Source organism: Myxocyprinus asiaticus, chromosome 6 (genome assembly GCF_019703515.2).
Source record: "Myxocyprinus asiaticus isolate MX2 ecotype Aquarium Trade chromosome 6, UBuf_Myxa_2, whole genome shotgun sequence".
Lineage (NCBI taxonomy): Eukaryota > Metazoa > Chordata > Actinopteri > Cypriniformes > Catostomidae > Myxocyprinus > Myxocyprinus asiaticus.
In genome coordinates, this window is record NC_059349.1 from 52,591,366 (window position 1) to 52,608,250 (window position 16,885).

General features: G+C 39.4%; 1 protein-coding gene across 2 annotated transcripts; it reads left to right on the plus strand.

Moving 5' to 3' along the window:
- Positions 1–5,041: 5,041 nt before the first annotated feature.
- Positions 5,042–16,870, plus strand: LOC127442531 (calcium and integrin-binding family member 3-like). 2 transcript variants are annotated; one of them, XM_051700638.1, is made up of 6 exons: positions 5,042–5,107; positions 6,132–6,166; positions 7,387–7,498; positions 8,073–8,220; positions 12,422–12,617; positions 16,777–16,870. In XM_051700638.1, the coding sequence occupies exons 1-6, from the start codon at positions 5,057–5,059 to the stop codon at positions 16,796–16,798; spliced, it is 564 nt and encodes a 187-aa protein (XP_051556598.1). In that variant the 5' UTR covers positions 5,042–5,056; the 3' UTR covers positions 16,799–16,870. The 2 variants fall into 2 exon arrangements, with proteins under 2 accessions (XP_051556598.1, XP_051556599.1); XM_051700639.1 differs by lacking the exons at positions 6,132–6,166; positions 7,387–7,498 and having other exon boundaries at positions 5,057–5,107.
- Positions 16,871–16,885: the final 15 nt, after the last annotated feature.

Sequence of the window (16,885 nt, forward strand, 5' to 3'; positions counted from 1 at the left end):
TGAGATGCATTTGTTGGTTTTAACACAATACACATTAGCCTGGATGATTCTTATGGGATATTTTGTCAAAACACTCAATTAGGATAACTATTATTAAGTCAGGATGAACAGGTCACATTTCACCACATATATATTTTGCTTCAAGAAAAGGAAGCCTAGTTTTACATTGTGGCATTATTCCCCCCCACTTCTCATAACCATATTGCAAAATATCTCATTCTGATTACAGCAATGTTTAAAACAAATAATGATGTAACTTTTTCTGTGTTAAAATACTTTCTCATATCCCAGCTTTATATGCAGATACAACTATTAGTAAGCCATTAATAGGTTAATTTTCTCGAAAACTGTAAACACTGTTTCTGTGGTGCTATAAAAATTGTTCTGATTGTTTTGAACGACCCGCTTAGACCCGCCCCAACAACGTTACTCAGTCAATGGCGTGAGTTGGGGGCGGGACTATCTTTTTATTTGACCAATGTCAGACGGGGGGCGTATTTAGAAAGCTGTTTTGAAAACAAATGTTATTTTTGCAATTCTGCTCATGGCGCTAATGTGGAAGAAATGATATTTATGTGATTTTATATAAATATAAATTATATTTATATCTTGAATTTATGCTGATTTGCTGATTGTGATGAATGTGTTACAGTATTTTTCCAATGTAACATAGGAAAATATTACTATATTACAGTAATGAGAATCCCTTTTGAGAATATTGGGAATTACAAAAAAGTAAAATGTAAAATGTCCAGACACATTATTGTAATGCTAATGTGCTTAACTGTCATTAAAAGAACATCACTGTAAAAAATCTTAATGGTCCTAAAATAGGCTTCTTCTTCTTCTTTTTTTTTTGTTTTTGACATTTTTGGCATGGCAAGTCAAATGGACTTTTAGTCAAGTGCAGGATATGAAATATAGATACACTATATTGCCAAAAGTATTTGCTCACCCATCCAAATAAATGAATTCAGGTTTTCCAATCACTTCCATGGCCACAGGTGTATAAAATGAAGCACCTAGGCATGCAGACTGCTTCTACAAACATCTGTGAAAGAATGGGCCGCTCTCAGGAGCTCAGTGAATTCCAGCGTGGTACTGTGATAGGATGCCACCTGTGCAACAAGTCCAGTCGTGAAATTTCCTCACTACTAAATATTCCCCAGTCAACTGTCAGTGGTATTATAACAAAGTGGAAGCGATTGGGAACGACAGCAACTCAGCCACGAAGTGGTAGGCCACGTAAAATGACAGAGCGGGGTTAGCGGATGCTGAGGCGCATAGTGCGCAGAGGTCGCCAACTTTCTGCAGAGTCAATCGCTACAGACCTCCAAAGTTCATGTGGCCTTCAGATTAGCTCAAGAACAGTGCGTAGAGAGCTTCATGGAATGGGTTTCCATGGCCGAGCAGCTGCATCCAAGCCATACATCACCAAGTGCAATGCAAAGCGTTGGATGCAGTGGTGTAAAGCACGCCGCCACTGGACTCTAGAGCAGTGGAGACGCATTCTCTGGAGTGACGAATCACACTTCTCCATCTGGCAATCTGATGGACGAGTCTGGGTTTGGCGGTTGCCAGGAGAACGGTACTTGTCTGACTGCATTGTGCCAACTGTGAAGTTTGGTGGAGGGGGGATTATGGTGTGGGGTTGTTTTTCAGGAGCTGGGCTTGGCCCCTTAGTTCCAGTGAAAGGAACTCTGAATGCTTCAGCATACCAAGAGATTTTGGACAATTCCATGCTCCCAACTTTGTGGGAAAGTTTGGGGATGGCCCCTTCCTGTTCCAACATGACTGCGCACCAGTGCACAAAGCAAGGTCCATAAAGACATGGATGAGCGAGTTTGGTGTGGAAGAACTTGACTGGCCTGCACAGAGTCCTGACCTCAACCCGACAGAGCACCTTTGGGATGAATTAGAGCGAAGACTGCGAGCCAGGCCTTCTCGTCCAAAATCAGTGTCTGACCTCATAAATGCGCTTCTGAAAGAATGGTCAAAAATTCCCATAAACACACTCCTAAACCTTGTGGAAAGCCTTCCCAGAAGAGTTGAAGCTGTTATAGCTGCAAAGGGTGGGCTGACGTCATATTAAACCCTATGGATTAAGAATGGGATGTCACTTAAGTTCATATGCATCTAAAGGCAGATGAGCGAATACTTTTGGCAATACAGTGTATCTACCATTCAGTTTTCACTAGTTAAAATGCTAATTCTTGATATTAGCAATGGAATTACTACTAGTGAAAGTGAAATCTGTAACTGCATTTTTACTTGCAGAATTTCACAATGATCTGTCATTCACACCTGTTCAAAACACAATTACAGATATCAATAATTAATTTCTTAAATGTTGAAATTCCAATTTCACATATCAGCAATGCACTTCGTACTAGACAAATGATAATTTCTGAGATCAATAAATACATTTTTACTCATGCAACTGTCCATTTCTATTATCAACAATCAAATTGCAACTAGTAAAATGCTCATTTTTGACATGTGTAATTTGGTTTTCACTAGTGACAATGTTAATTTCGAAATTCTGTTATGATTGTAATTAAGAAATCCTTTTAAGATATCTTTAATTACTCTCCAATTTATTTATAACTAATGTTCCAAATGTAACATGTTGAAATACATATACAGACATAAAAATAAGCATTTTCACTAGTTGTAGTATCAGGAATTGATATTTGTACTATAGTAACAAAGTAATTATTAATAATGATATCCAAAAGTATATATTATTTTACTTGTAAGAAGTACATAGTTGAAAGTTGTATTTGGAATTTCAACTAGTAAGAAATATAGATATCCACAATTGCGTGAATGACAAATCATTCGGAAATTATCAAGCAGAAATTCTACTAGTGAAAATGCAGTTACAGATATCAAAAATTGTTTTTTACTATTTGAAATTCCATTTTTTGATATCAAGAGAGTAATGATGTAATTTTTCTTGTAAATAATTAATGTTTTTACAAGTGCAAATGTAATTACTGGCATAACAAATTAGCACTTACACTAGTTTTACCAACATTTTATCTAGAATCAAATGTGATTAAATGTGAATATTGAAACGGCTTGCAATATTTTTGGAGCTTGACAGCCTCTGGTTCCCATCTACTTTCATAGTACAGAAGATACAAGATAGCTGTCACATCCCTTCATCTCACCTTTCCTTCATGTTCACAGACTTTTGGTTTAACCCCTTCATGGACCTTCATGTTTTAGTTGTTCCCCACACTACAATTCCCAGCAAGCACCATCATCATTAGTTTCACCTGTTTTCCATCAGTGTTCACAGCTGTTCCTTATGTTGTTAATTCCCATGCCTGTATATATTCCCCCTTGTTTCCTCACTCATTGTCTACTTTCATCCACTGTAGCACTAAGCAGCTCATTTGTTTATCAAGCTTTGTGCCATTTCTATATATGTCTTCTTCATTAAATACTGCATTTGGGTTCATTAACATCTCTTTCTCCTTGTTCGTTGCTGACAGAAGACTAGACCAAAATATGAACACAGCAGTTAAGCTCTGTTACTGCATTTCCGTCAGGAGAATCGTTCGCTGGAGGACTATGTGGTGGAGTTTTGTGAGTTGGCTGATTTTGTTGACTTTAACGATGTGGCTCTTAAGATCTTCTTTCATTTTGGACTAAACGAGCCAATAAAGTCACGTATGCCTTATGGCAAAAGCCCCTGGAACCTGGCCCAGCTTCTTGACCTGGCCTTGTTATTCAGTGGATCAGCCTTTATGGTAGGAATAATGGAGGATTCCATGGCCCCTTCCTCCAGGCTTGCCACGGCCCCTTCCTCCAGACTTGCCACAGCCTCGCCCTCCACACCCACGCCTGCCACAGTCAACGGACCCATGCCTGCCACGGTCAATGGGCCAACGCCCACGCCTGCCACGGTTTACAAGCTAGTTTCTGAAGCTGTGTCCATCCCAGAGCCAGCGTTGCAAGCCTCGTACGTCCCTGAACCAACATTGCAAGCCTCGTCCATCCCTGAACCAACTATGGCTCCGGCCGCCGAGCCTCCCACAGCTGTGCTCATGGCTGTCCGGAAGAGGAAGGGGAGAAGGGCTCCTACTCCCCAGTCACTGCCAGTGTTCACTGCCACAGAGGTTGTTTCCCAGTCGCTGCCAGCACTCCTGATCACGGCGACTCCACCCGCTGAGTCCTGATCCTCTGCTAGTTGCCTTCCTGGAGCCACCTCCCAAACCGCCGGACACCACTTCCTACCTGGAGGCTCCTCCTGATCGTCCACACGCTCCTCCCTGGCCTGGTCAGGAGTCACCCTTTAAGGGGGGGGGGTCCTGTCACATCCCTTCATCTCACCTTCATGTTCCCAGCAAGCACCATCGTCATTAGTTTCACCTGTTTTCCATCAGTGTTCACAGCTGTGTATATTCATGCCTGTGCTAATTCCCATGCCTGTATATATTCCTTCATGTTTCCTCACTCATTGTCTAGTCTCGTCCATTGTAGCACTAAGCTAAGTAGCTCATTTGTTTATCAAGCCTTGTGCCATTTCTATTTGTTTATTTGTCTTCATGAAATACTGCATTTGGGTTCGTTAACGTCTCTCTCTCTCCTTGTTCATTGCTGACAATAGCAGCATGAACATTCTTCAAAACATTTCCTTTTCTATTCCACGAAAGAAAAGTAAATAATTGTAATTTATAGGTGAACAATCTCTTTAATTTGAATGTTTCATATTTTAAAAGATCATTTCACACTCAATGCTAAACCATCTACTTATAAAGCAGCACATGTTCTGGTGTACCATCATCAGTAATCTGACGCTCACCCCAAGTCCCCACATTGACTCCCCTTGACCGACAGACCACATTCACGTCCAAGAGAGGCCGCCATTCATGACAGGGAAATGATGAAATGCTGCTATTATAACAGAGAACTAAAGGACACGCTTTGGCTGATACCTGATCTGCCATGTCTCATGGCTGTCTTTTGTGCCAGTATTTCATATGTGAAATTTCCACTGGCATACGCCTGCAGTTCAGTGGGAGTATGTCATGGCACTACAGGAATGGGGAACAAACAGACCATCTTTACATCACAGCAACTGGACGCATATCAGGTCTGTGTAATGAGAAAAGTTTGATAATACATTGCACATGCATCTATTTAAAAACATGCCATTGCTCTTACTCATTTGATGTTGTGGTATTGTTACTAATATGAAGACATTTAAAACTTTAAAGAAGACACTGAGGGTGTGCAGAGAGTCAGTCAATTTAGTTATTTTACAGAATTCCTTTGGACAAAAGTACCAAATTGCTCATGAATATGTGGGTAAATTACATTTAATACTTTGGAAAGTTAGAGTTCTAGTTGAAAAGCTGTTGTAAACAGCATCTGGCTAATTCTTTAATAATTATTATGCATGCATCTTTATGATCATCGTAATTGAGAGATTACATATTTTAGCCTATTTTTAAGACAATCATAACAATATTCCAAACATTGTGTAATGTTGTCCATTGTATTAAAAATGGTGGAAAAACTAGATATGGTGACAAGAAATACACTTTCCCTTTTACGTTCATGCAAATCTTGACCTTATAATCTTAATGTCAACCCAGATGCTCTTTTGTAATTGTGAGAGTACTATTACTAATAAGAAACTTTAAAAGTCAAAATTTTATAGAAAACACTGAGGGTGTGCTGACATTTAGTTCTGGATTTTACAGAATTTCTTAAGAATTCTGCTTTTACTTGTGGTCAATAGACCAATAAAGACCAATAGACCAATACACTTGTGACTTATAAATATTCATGATTATGTGCAAATGTTTTGATCCTCATTATCACTGTAAAATGTGAAAAGTGTTACCATAAAGAGCTATTTCCCCTCATTTGACCCTTTAACATTGGAATAGCCTAATGTAATCTTTGTAATATTTTTTACTTGAATAAAACCAGTTAATATAGATAAAATACCACATGAACCACATTTCAGGTTGCATAACAGAAATTTTCTTACAATTACACACGATTAACAGGTATTTTTAAACATTATTTTACACATTATGATTTGAGATTATAAAATTTGTTGTGTCGTTTTGTAAAGTATTGCACTCTTTGCTTTTCTTATTTTGTAGGACTGCACCTATTTCACCAGAAAAGAAATTTTGAGGTAAGATATTTAGCTGTTATTTATTAAATAATATTTAATTAAAATAATGGCTTGGTTTACGTGGATGAATTTGGAAATACTCAAACCAGCCCATCTGGCACAAACAATCATGCCACGGTCCAAATCACTGAGATCACATTTTTTCCCCATTCTGATGGTTGATGTGAACATTAACTGAAGCTCCTGACCCGTATCTGCATGATTTTATGCACTATGCTGCTGCCACATGGTTGGCTGATTAGACAATCCATGGATGATTGTTGGTGCCAAACGGGCTGGTTTGTGTATTTCTGTAACTGCTGAACATGCACAACAGTCTCTAGAATTTACTCCGAATGGAGCCAAAAACAAAAAACATCCAGTGAGCGTCAGTTCTGTGGATGGAAATGCCTTGTTGATGAGAGAGGTCAACAGAGAATGAGCAGACTGGTTTGAACTGACAAAGTCTACGGTAACTCAGATAACCGCTCTGTACAATTGTGGTGAGAAGAATATCATCTCTGAATGTTATTCTGAGATGCGGGCTGGCGCTGTTTTGGCGACACAAGGGGGGCCTATATAATATTAGGCACAATGTTGTGGCTGATTGGTGTATACTATGGTAATATCATGTTGTGGACATAAGCCATGGTAATACTGCGCTTTTTGGAAATATACCATTGTAATACTGTTACAATGGTAAAACCATGTTTTTTTACCATGGTAACACTTTGTTTATATATATCTATATCTATATATCTATATCTATATCTATATATATATATATATATATATATATATATATATATATATATATACACACACTATGGTAATACCATGTTTTTTTTTTTTTTTACATGTGACATGACAATACTGGACAATAACATACTACATACTATGGTAATACTGTGTTTTTTGGACATATACTGTGGTAATACCATGCTGTTGTTGTTTTTTGTTTGTTTTTTTGGACATACAATTGCAATACCATTGTATTTTTGAAGTATAGTACCTGTTGGAGTAAATATTAAATAGCACAGTATTTTAAAATGGCAATCACTCAGATCCATGGAATATATCATGGTACCATGGTGTAACCATAAAATACCAAATCACTCAGAAAACCCTAGAATACAATCATATTTTCAGATTATTCACCTCTGGATTTAGGCCTACATCAGCTTCTGATCAGTTAAGCATTATATAAGGGTTATTGAATAATGTTCCTTGTGATTTCTCAGACTCTTTCATCGGTATCACGATTTAGCGCCGCAGCTCGTCCCACTGGACTACACCAACCAACCTGATGTGCGTCTGCCGTACGAGCTGATTGGCAGCATGCCCGAGCTGAAGGTACCACGCACCTCACTCCTACCCTACAGAGATCTTTGTGTTCCTCATTAATTATGAATCCTGTACTAATTGATAAGCGTCATCAGATCTCCTTAAACTCAAGAGAACCGAAAGCTTACTGTAGTTTTATCAAGAGTTTGTAAAGTATTAGTCACTGAAATGTTGAATTCACTTGGGCGAGTTTGTCACAAAAGAATAGTTTTAGGATAAAAACAAGTGTATTTAAGAGCATAGGGTGGTAGTTAGATGACTAAATTAAATTCAAACTTTTTACTTTATATAAAAGTGGTCACATCTGTGGTTCCTCTGCTGCTATAGGACACCTGTGTGAACTTGAGGGGAACAGACTTCATACTGTACATCCACTATAAATTACCAAGACACCAGTTGATTAAAAGTCTTTGAGCAAAATGGCTCAGACAAGTGAAGTTCTAAGAAAAGCTCAGATGACACTTGATTCGATATTTTGTTGTCTAATGCAAAGACATTCAGACATTTATAAGTGTGACTGAGGTGTCCAGATAATTTTGGGGCCAATTTGTATACTTAGAAGAAAATGTAATCGTTTGTTTAGGATAATCCATTTAGGCAAAGGATTGCTGAGGTCTTCTCAGAAGATGGAGAAGGTAACATGACTTTGGACGACTTCTTGGACATGTTTTCGGTACTGAGTGAAATGGCTCCCAGAGACCTGAAGGCCTACTATGCTTTTAAGATCTATGGTCAGTCAATTTTTACTTGTTACAACGACTGTGTGGAAAACTTGCTTCTGATTGGCCAATCGCTGTATTCTGTGGTCAAATATATTTATTCAGTGGCAGCTAAACTTGACCGTTGTCCTAGGCAAGCCATTTCCTACATAGCTATGCTAGCATCATGTCTCTCATATTGTTTGGTGGTCAAATTTATTTCTACCCAAATCAATATTTCATGTCCTTATATATTTATTTAGTAATTAGCTGTGTAATAAGCAGCTTGTATCCCTTATATGAGGCCCATTATCTTCTAGGCTCGGGCGAAGTGTATTGAATCACCTTCTGAACCATTTGTTCCCATTCATGTAACGATGAACTAACAGAACCTTAAATGACAAATGAATATCAAGAATTCAGATGTCCAATAAAGTGGGAGCTACCTTTTAAAATAACTGATTTCTACCAGAGTAGTGATGTCCGGTTTGTGAACGAATCGTTCTTTTGAACCGGTTCTTTATAGTGAACTGGATGAACCAGTTCACCAAATCGGACCGAATCGTCTGAAACAGTTCACGGCTTGAGTCAACACTGATCCACAAGTTATTCAATCAAAACTCATTTTCAGACGTTCCTGACAGTCACTCCCACTCGAAATGAGCCAATATCCCGGAGTGTATAATCCTATGATGCCGGTTTTTCCCAACTCTTCTTATTATCAGCGCTCCAGTTACTCCAACAGTACACTGAACTGAGAACAGTAGGCTATCTCAAGCTGCTGCCTGAAACTGAGCATGCGTGTACCGAGGGTTGGAGTGTGTGGGGACGAAATGAAAGCTTCTTATGTACAGAGGAGCATATAAGGATAATAACACATAAAACATTCTGGAAATATGTTGTGTCATAATTGTCATAGTTTTATCGACGATTATCTGGTCGCAAAAATTCACATAAACATTACATTGTCAGTCGCGAGTCTCTGACAGCTCGAGAGCCAGTACACAGTACACACTGAACTGAGAACTGTCTCTTTCAGACGTGTCTGAAGAACCGATGAGTCACCAGTACACTGAACTGAGAAAACAGTTCGGACTCGGGAGTCTCGGACATGTCCGCTGAGAACCGATGTGCTGCTGATTCGGAGTACAACAGTTCTCGAGTCACCGGTACACTGAACTGAGAAAACAGTTCGGACTCGGCGTCTCGGACATGTCCGCTGAGAACCAATGAGCTGCTGATTCGGAGTACAACAGTTCTTGAGTCACCGGTACACTGAACTGAGAAAACGGTTTGGACTCGGAGTCTCGGACATGTCTGCTGAGAACCGATCTGCTGCTGATTCGGAGTACAACAGTTCTCGAGTCACCGGTACACTGAACTGAGAAAACCGTTTGGACTCGGAGTCTTGGACATGTCCGCTGAGAACCGATGTGCTGCTTATTCGGAGTACAACAGTTCTTGAGTCACCGGTACACTGAACTGAGAAAACAGTTCGGACTCGGAGTCTCACACATGTCCGCTGAGAACCGATGAGCTGCTTATTCGGAGTACAACAGTTCTCGAGTCACCGGTACACTGAACTGAGAAAACAGTTCGGACTTGGAGTCTCGGACATGTCCGCTGAGAACTGATGTGCTGCTGATTCGGAGTACAACAGTTCTCGAGTCACCGGTACACTGAACTGAGAAAACAGTTCGGACTTGGAGTCTCGGACATGTCCGCTGAGAACCGATGTGCTGCTGATTCGGAGTACAACAGTTCTCGAGTCACCGGTACACTGAACTGAGAAAACAGTTCGGACTCGGAGTCTCAGACATGTCCGCTGAGAACCGATGTGCTGCTGATTCGGAGTACAACAGTTCTCGAGTCACCGGTACACTGAACTGAGAAAACAGTTCAGACTCAGAGTCTCGGACATGTCCGCTGAAAACCGATGAGCTGCTGATTCAGAGTACAACAGTTCTCGAGTCACCAGTACACTGAACTGAGAAAACCGTTTGGACTCGGAGTCTCAGACATGTCCACTGAGAACCGATGAGCTTCTTATTCGGAGTACAACAGTTCTTGAGTCACCGGTACACTGAACTGAGAAAACAGTTCGGACTTGGAGTCTCGGCCATGTCCGCTGAGAACCAATGAGCTGCTGATTCAGAGTACAACAGTTCTCGAGTCACCAGTACACTGAACTGAGAAAACAGTTCGGACTTGGAGTCTCGGACATGTCCGCTGAGAACCAATGAGCTGCTGATTCGGAGTACAACAGTTCTCGAGTCACCAGTACACTGAACTGAGAAAACAGTTCGGACTTGGAATCTCGGACATGTCCGCTGAGAACCGATGTGCTGCTTATTCGGAGTACAACAGTTCTCGAGTCACCGGTACACTGAACTGAGAAAACCGTTTGGACTCGGAGTCTCGGACATGTCCGCTGAGAACCGATGAGCTGCTGATAACAAGCATGCGTGAACCGATGATCTGAATGAGGGGGCGAAATGTAAGTTTCTTTATGGTTTTCATGGTTTCTTTGAAAAGTTGATTTAAGAAGACTTTTTTACTTTATATACTTTAGACATATAGCTAAAACATCCACGTTTGCACATCACTGCCCTTTTTGGGTGCTTTAGTTGAAAAACTTTAATGTAGGAAACTTATCCAAGATTATTATTATTATTATTATTTAATTGAATAAAATATAAATCAGCTATATGCGCTTACACACGGCTTTATTTGAATGTGTTTTGACCGTGTATTTTCATCCGCCGGGATAATAGTGTTACGTATTGGTGACGTCACTGCATGATGACGTAAACGAACTGGTGAATCGGTTTTTTGAACCGGTTCATTGGAACGAACTGTCCGAAAGAACCTGTTCGCGGAAAAGAATCAGACTCCCCATCTCTAAACCAGAGGGTATGATGAAATTGATTCTTTGTAGGGGCATTCTTATTAAACAGTACGTTTTGAACTTGAAAAAATAAACAAATAAATTGAAAAAATCAGCAATATGGTCAGGTCAATGTCAGATATTCTACCATTATTAAGCTAATATACTGTGTATGTATATATATATATATATATATATATATATATATATATATATATATATATTTAAAAATTGTGATATTAAACAGGATGGAATGTTCTACAGTGAGACTAAATGCACAAAACATGAAAGAATCAATCAAATCCATTGCTAATACTTACTGATGTTTGTGCTGTTGTTTTCCCTCCAAAAATGATGTCACTTCATGGAGGGTGATGTCATTAAGCAACTGGCTTTTGTTAGTTAAAGGTAAATTACAATAAACAAATAAATGGAAATTACAAAAGGGACACTGAAGACATAGAAAATACCTATAAATCGATTACCAATTCAAGTAATATTCCCAAGAAAACATGTTTTGTTTAAAATATTCCATTTAATGACAAAATGAAGAAATGCGTGGAATATTTTCTTTATAAATGGCTAGTTTTACATTTTAGAAGTTACAGAACATGGTAAAATGGCAACATCCACTCCAAAAAAATAAATAAAATAGTACAATTCATAATATATTAAAAATTGGGAATTTAATATTTCATCCAATATATTAAGTAATATATCATGGGAACGTTTTATGAAATGAGCGCATTTACATGCACGTTCTTACACAATTATGCTTAATACAACAATGTGTGTGGTTCTGTAAACACATTAAATGCCGTTCCTTTATCGGTGTAAGGTCATAAATGGTTTAAGAATAAACCAATCAACACGGGAAGATTTCTGCCCATGACCCCAATTTTGCGTTGCATGTAAACACCTTAACTGGCATTCTTACTGGCTTATCCAATGTGCACAAGTGTTGTGTGCATGCCTCTTCATGGTCTGACATCAAAAACAGAATATAACTCAAATTATTTCAAATCTCATGTAAACATGGTTTTATTTTTTTATTTATTTATTTATTTTTTTATCAAAGCTGATTTTGGGCAGTTATAAGCTTTTTGGTGTGCATATAAAGGGCTCAATTGAAAAACAAGAAATTGCAGTAGACAATAAACTCCAGAAAACATTTAAAATTCCATGTGATCTAAAAGCTTTATATGGTACCTGCCACTGAAGAAGAATATTAAGTCTATTCCTCACAGCCTCGTTTTCATTCACATCAAAAATCTAATATGGCACTGCTGTGAATAAGGTCTATAGCATAAATTATGCTAATACAGAGCTCACCTCTCTTCCCTTTAGACTTCAACAACGATGACTTCATCTGTAAATCAGATCTGGAGAAAACATTGAATAAACTGACTCGTAATGAACTGACAGAAGATGAAGTGCGGATAGTGTGTGAGAAGGTCATTGATGAAGCTGATCTGGATAATGACGGTCGTTTGTCTTTAGAGGATTTCCAACATATGATCGTGAGAGCGCCAGACTTCCTCAGGTAACCAGAATTATTATTCTAAGCAGTTCTTCTGTTCTTGATTTGTTTGGGGGTGGTTTACATCCCATTGTCCTCTTTAGATTCTGAATTTAATGCTTTTAAATGCCATTTAACCCTCCTATTGTGATCAAGAGGGGCCGCTTTACTGTTTGGGGTCATTTTTCAACGTAAACAGTACAGGTGTACCTGTTTTGTGTTTATATATATATATATATACATTTCTCAATTTCACCATTCATGTGCATATGCAAATAAGAAAATTTCTTCTTCACTACAGTAAAAACCTAGTTGAAACATGAAGAAAATAAGTAAATGTCTCATGTATTGGGCGAAAAATGACATGACTTGAAAATCATGTTATGACAATAATAGCCAGTAGATGGCTCCAGTGTACTATGCAGCCACCTACTGTACAGTGATTCTAATTTATCACAAGTTATGCATTTGGATGTATTTAGTCATGATCAAACTATTGTGTGTGTGTGTGTTGTGTTCTGCCTTTAAGCTGTGTTAGTCTCACCCATATACTGTATTTCTGTGTGTGCATGCATGCTGCATTGTGGGTGTGTTATGGTCTAACCCCCTCAATTATGTGTGTGTGTGTGTGTGTGTGTGTGTTATGCATTGTGGCTGATTTAAAATGTTATTTTGCATTTTAAATTGCTCTGTTTTTTGTCTTTCCCATTAATTTCCTATGTTCGGTCAATTTTGACCACAAACAGTAAAGGCCCCGATATAGTTCTAGAGAAATCCTTCTTCGTTCTTCGTTCAGGGGTAAAAAGTTCTAAACAGCAGTGCAATGGTACACTGTTCCCGAACATAAATACACCCGCCTGTCATGGTTTGTTGAGGCAGGACCCTAACGCAGAGTGCAAATAAAGGGTTTTATTAATACAAAAAATAAACAAAACCAAACACAAACTACTCCGTAGGGGGAAAACACAGTCCAGGGTGGCAAGAACACAGATGGGCTGGACTGGATTAAAAACGAGCAGAACACAAGAGCGACAGGAACCGACAGGACGAGAGAACAAGACGAACTGGCACAGGACAGTGCACACGAGGAGACTAAATAGGGAGAGATCAACAGGTTAACAGGCAGGGCAGTCGAGACAAATGAACTGATAATGGGCAAACAGGGAGGCGGGGTATGACGCAGGACTGAGAGACACGAGGCAAAACAGAAACAAAACAAAGCCACATGCTCACACAAAACACAAACACCCGAAAGGCACGAGCGCATATCGTCAGGACAATAAGGTAACATGCGCTCATGCCAACCGACGGACAAAACAAGAGAATGCATGGCAACGGCAACAAAGCAATGCCATGCACTCTCACACTAGACAAAGCCTGAGCGTACAAGTAAACACCATGCGATGCACGCAACTGGCGTGACGTGAGTGCATGCCGCCAAGATGACATAAGAGCAGTCCACTCACGCCAATAAAAGACAAGACATGGAGCATGAGTGTCCAGATCCCGACACCAGAACTGAAACCAGACCAGACAGGAGGGTCACGATCCAGACACAAAGCTCTGAACATGAAACACAAGATCTACCGAAGAGTGCACGGCAGGGAAACCACAACCTGTAATAAAAGTGTTAATGTGCCGAATACAGACAAAACAATTATGATAGGCTTACTTTGGGCAGATGTGTTAGTGGCTTTCGCTGCAGATGGTGCATGAGTGAATGAGCACTTGAGAGTATTTGAGTAGATTTGATTCCTTTTGTAGACTAATTAACAAAAAACAAAAAAAATCACATGACATGGTCTTGGAAAATGTCTTTATGAGAACGATTGTACAGATGTAGGTAAATTTGCACCAGCTCACTAATATCTACATGCCAGTGTGTTCTTGCTGACTGATTTTGACTGACTGAACAAGATAAACAGACAGGGCCGTAGCTAGTGGGTTGAAAGGTGGTAACGATTCTAGGGGCCCAAAGGTCCAGGGGGCCTCACAACAAATTCTAAACTGTATTTTTTAATAGGAAAGGGGCCCAGAGCAAGATACAGTCAGGGGGCCCAGATTACCTTGCTACGGCCCTGTAAACAGAATTAGCTGTTGGCCTCAAGGGAGGTGGAGCTTCAGGTCACACCTACAGGTGATGTGGACCAATGGTATTATGAAGGTGTTTAGCAGCCGGTAAGAATTTTTCCTAAATGTTCGCCCAGTTGAGCCATTACGAACCACCGAAACGAACGCAAAAACACCTTTTTGGACAGATTTTGTTCTAAATGATGTCACACCTGTTCGTTCTTCAATACTATATGAAGTATATCTGGGCCTTTAGACTTATCGAATCAAGTCAAAAAAAATGTTGTTTGTTCATATGGTAAGTGGAGGGAAACTCACTTAGTCTTAGATACAGAAAACCATTTTTATTACATCAGAAAAACTTATTTCGGTCAAAAATGACCGAACAGTATTCACCATATGCGCCAGAGAAACTAGCGCGCAGCCATCTTGAAAATGTTGTCTAGGAACTTCCGTTCTAGCGGATCTAAATAGATATCTATGGTGTTGATGTCAAAGTGTAATTAGCTAGCGAAGTGGATTTACAGGTTATAGAGTAGTAATAAGCTATCAGGGGATGTCATAATGGAAAGCAGAGCGGGGAGATTTTAAAGAGTACTTCATTCATAAATACACAAGATCCTACCTTCAAGCTGTGGACGTACTGATGTGCCTCTGTGCTCATTAAACTCTAAGAGACAACACAAAGTCATTAAAAATATTTCTGTACGACACCTCTGACCAGCTTATCATGTCATTAACGCATCGCGTTATAGTTAAGGTAAGCAGATTTTTTGAGCGTTAAACCAGGACGGGGGAAGTGTGCAACTATACACAAACACACACACGCACACACACACACACACACACACACACACACAACACACACACACACACACACATTGGTGCGGCTATCCTCATGAGGACTCTCCACAGACATAATGATTTTTATACTGTACGAACTATAGATTCTGTCCCCTAAACCTAACCCTACCCCTAAACCTAACCCTCACAAAAAACTTTCTGCATTTTTACATTTTCAAAAAAAACATCATTTAGTATGTTTTTTTATTTATTTGAATTATGGGGACACTAGTAATGTCCTCATAAACCACATTTATAGCATAATACCCTTGTAATTACCAGTTTGTAACATAAAAAATGTCCTCAAACTACCCAAACCCACCCACACACACACACACACACACACACGAAAGTGTGTTTTATATTATATTCCATTTAAAACTATTTTAATCACATTTAAGCCTCTAAAAATATAGGGTGACAAATTCATTTTAAAAAGTACAATTGTAATTCTCTTTAATGTTGAACTCGCATGTGTAATAATACAAGCTGTCACCAGGGGCGCAAAAACGGGGTAACATATGCAATGCATAGGGGCGCCACACAAGGTGGGGAGCGGGGCAAAATCATAATTTTTAAATCTCTTATAATACCTTGCAAATAACCAAAAGCACAATTTTAAACATTAATGAAAGGATGTATTTTATTTATCTTTTATTTGATTGAACAAAATTTTCTTAGCACTTTAAATGGGTTCAAATATGCATTTTTGTTCTTTTATTTTATCAAGAAGTACCTTCATACAAGGGCGGTTCTAGATGGGGAGCTATGGGGCCACAGCCCCCCCATGTGATCTGCCAGGTCCAATTGACCTCTCAATAGTCAACTGGCATTTTCACGTAGTAAAGGGGTGGTGTAGATTCACACCCAGTGGTGTAGTAGTGTCTGAAGAGGCGGGCATACTGTGAATTTATGAAAGACCCAAAAGTTCCGGGTCAGAAGACTACTCGTTGTTCTGGTGGCCATACGTATCATCACTTATTTGGGGTGGGCATACGCAAAATCCTAAGAAAGATAGGTGGGCATACGGCGTATGCCCTAGACTACACTACTGCTCACACCATCAACTCTTGATGAAAAATACTTTCTGTGCTCCAACACATACTCCATTTTGGTCAACGACTCTAAAAAGCTTCAATACAAACAGTAAGTTAAATGACAAAATTCGGAAGAGTGGGCGGAGCTGAATAGGAAGGTTAAATGCCACGTCACAGATGCTGTAGATAAAGAGTTGTTTTTAAACCAGAATATTTATCTTCCTCTCTTCCAGCACCTTTCATATCAGGATATGAAGTTTATCTCAAGTGCTCTGGGACTTATCAACAGGAAGTTTGTCTGCTGTCTGCCGTACAGACTGATTCGACTACACGACATGCTGA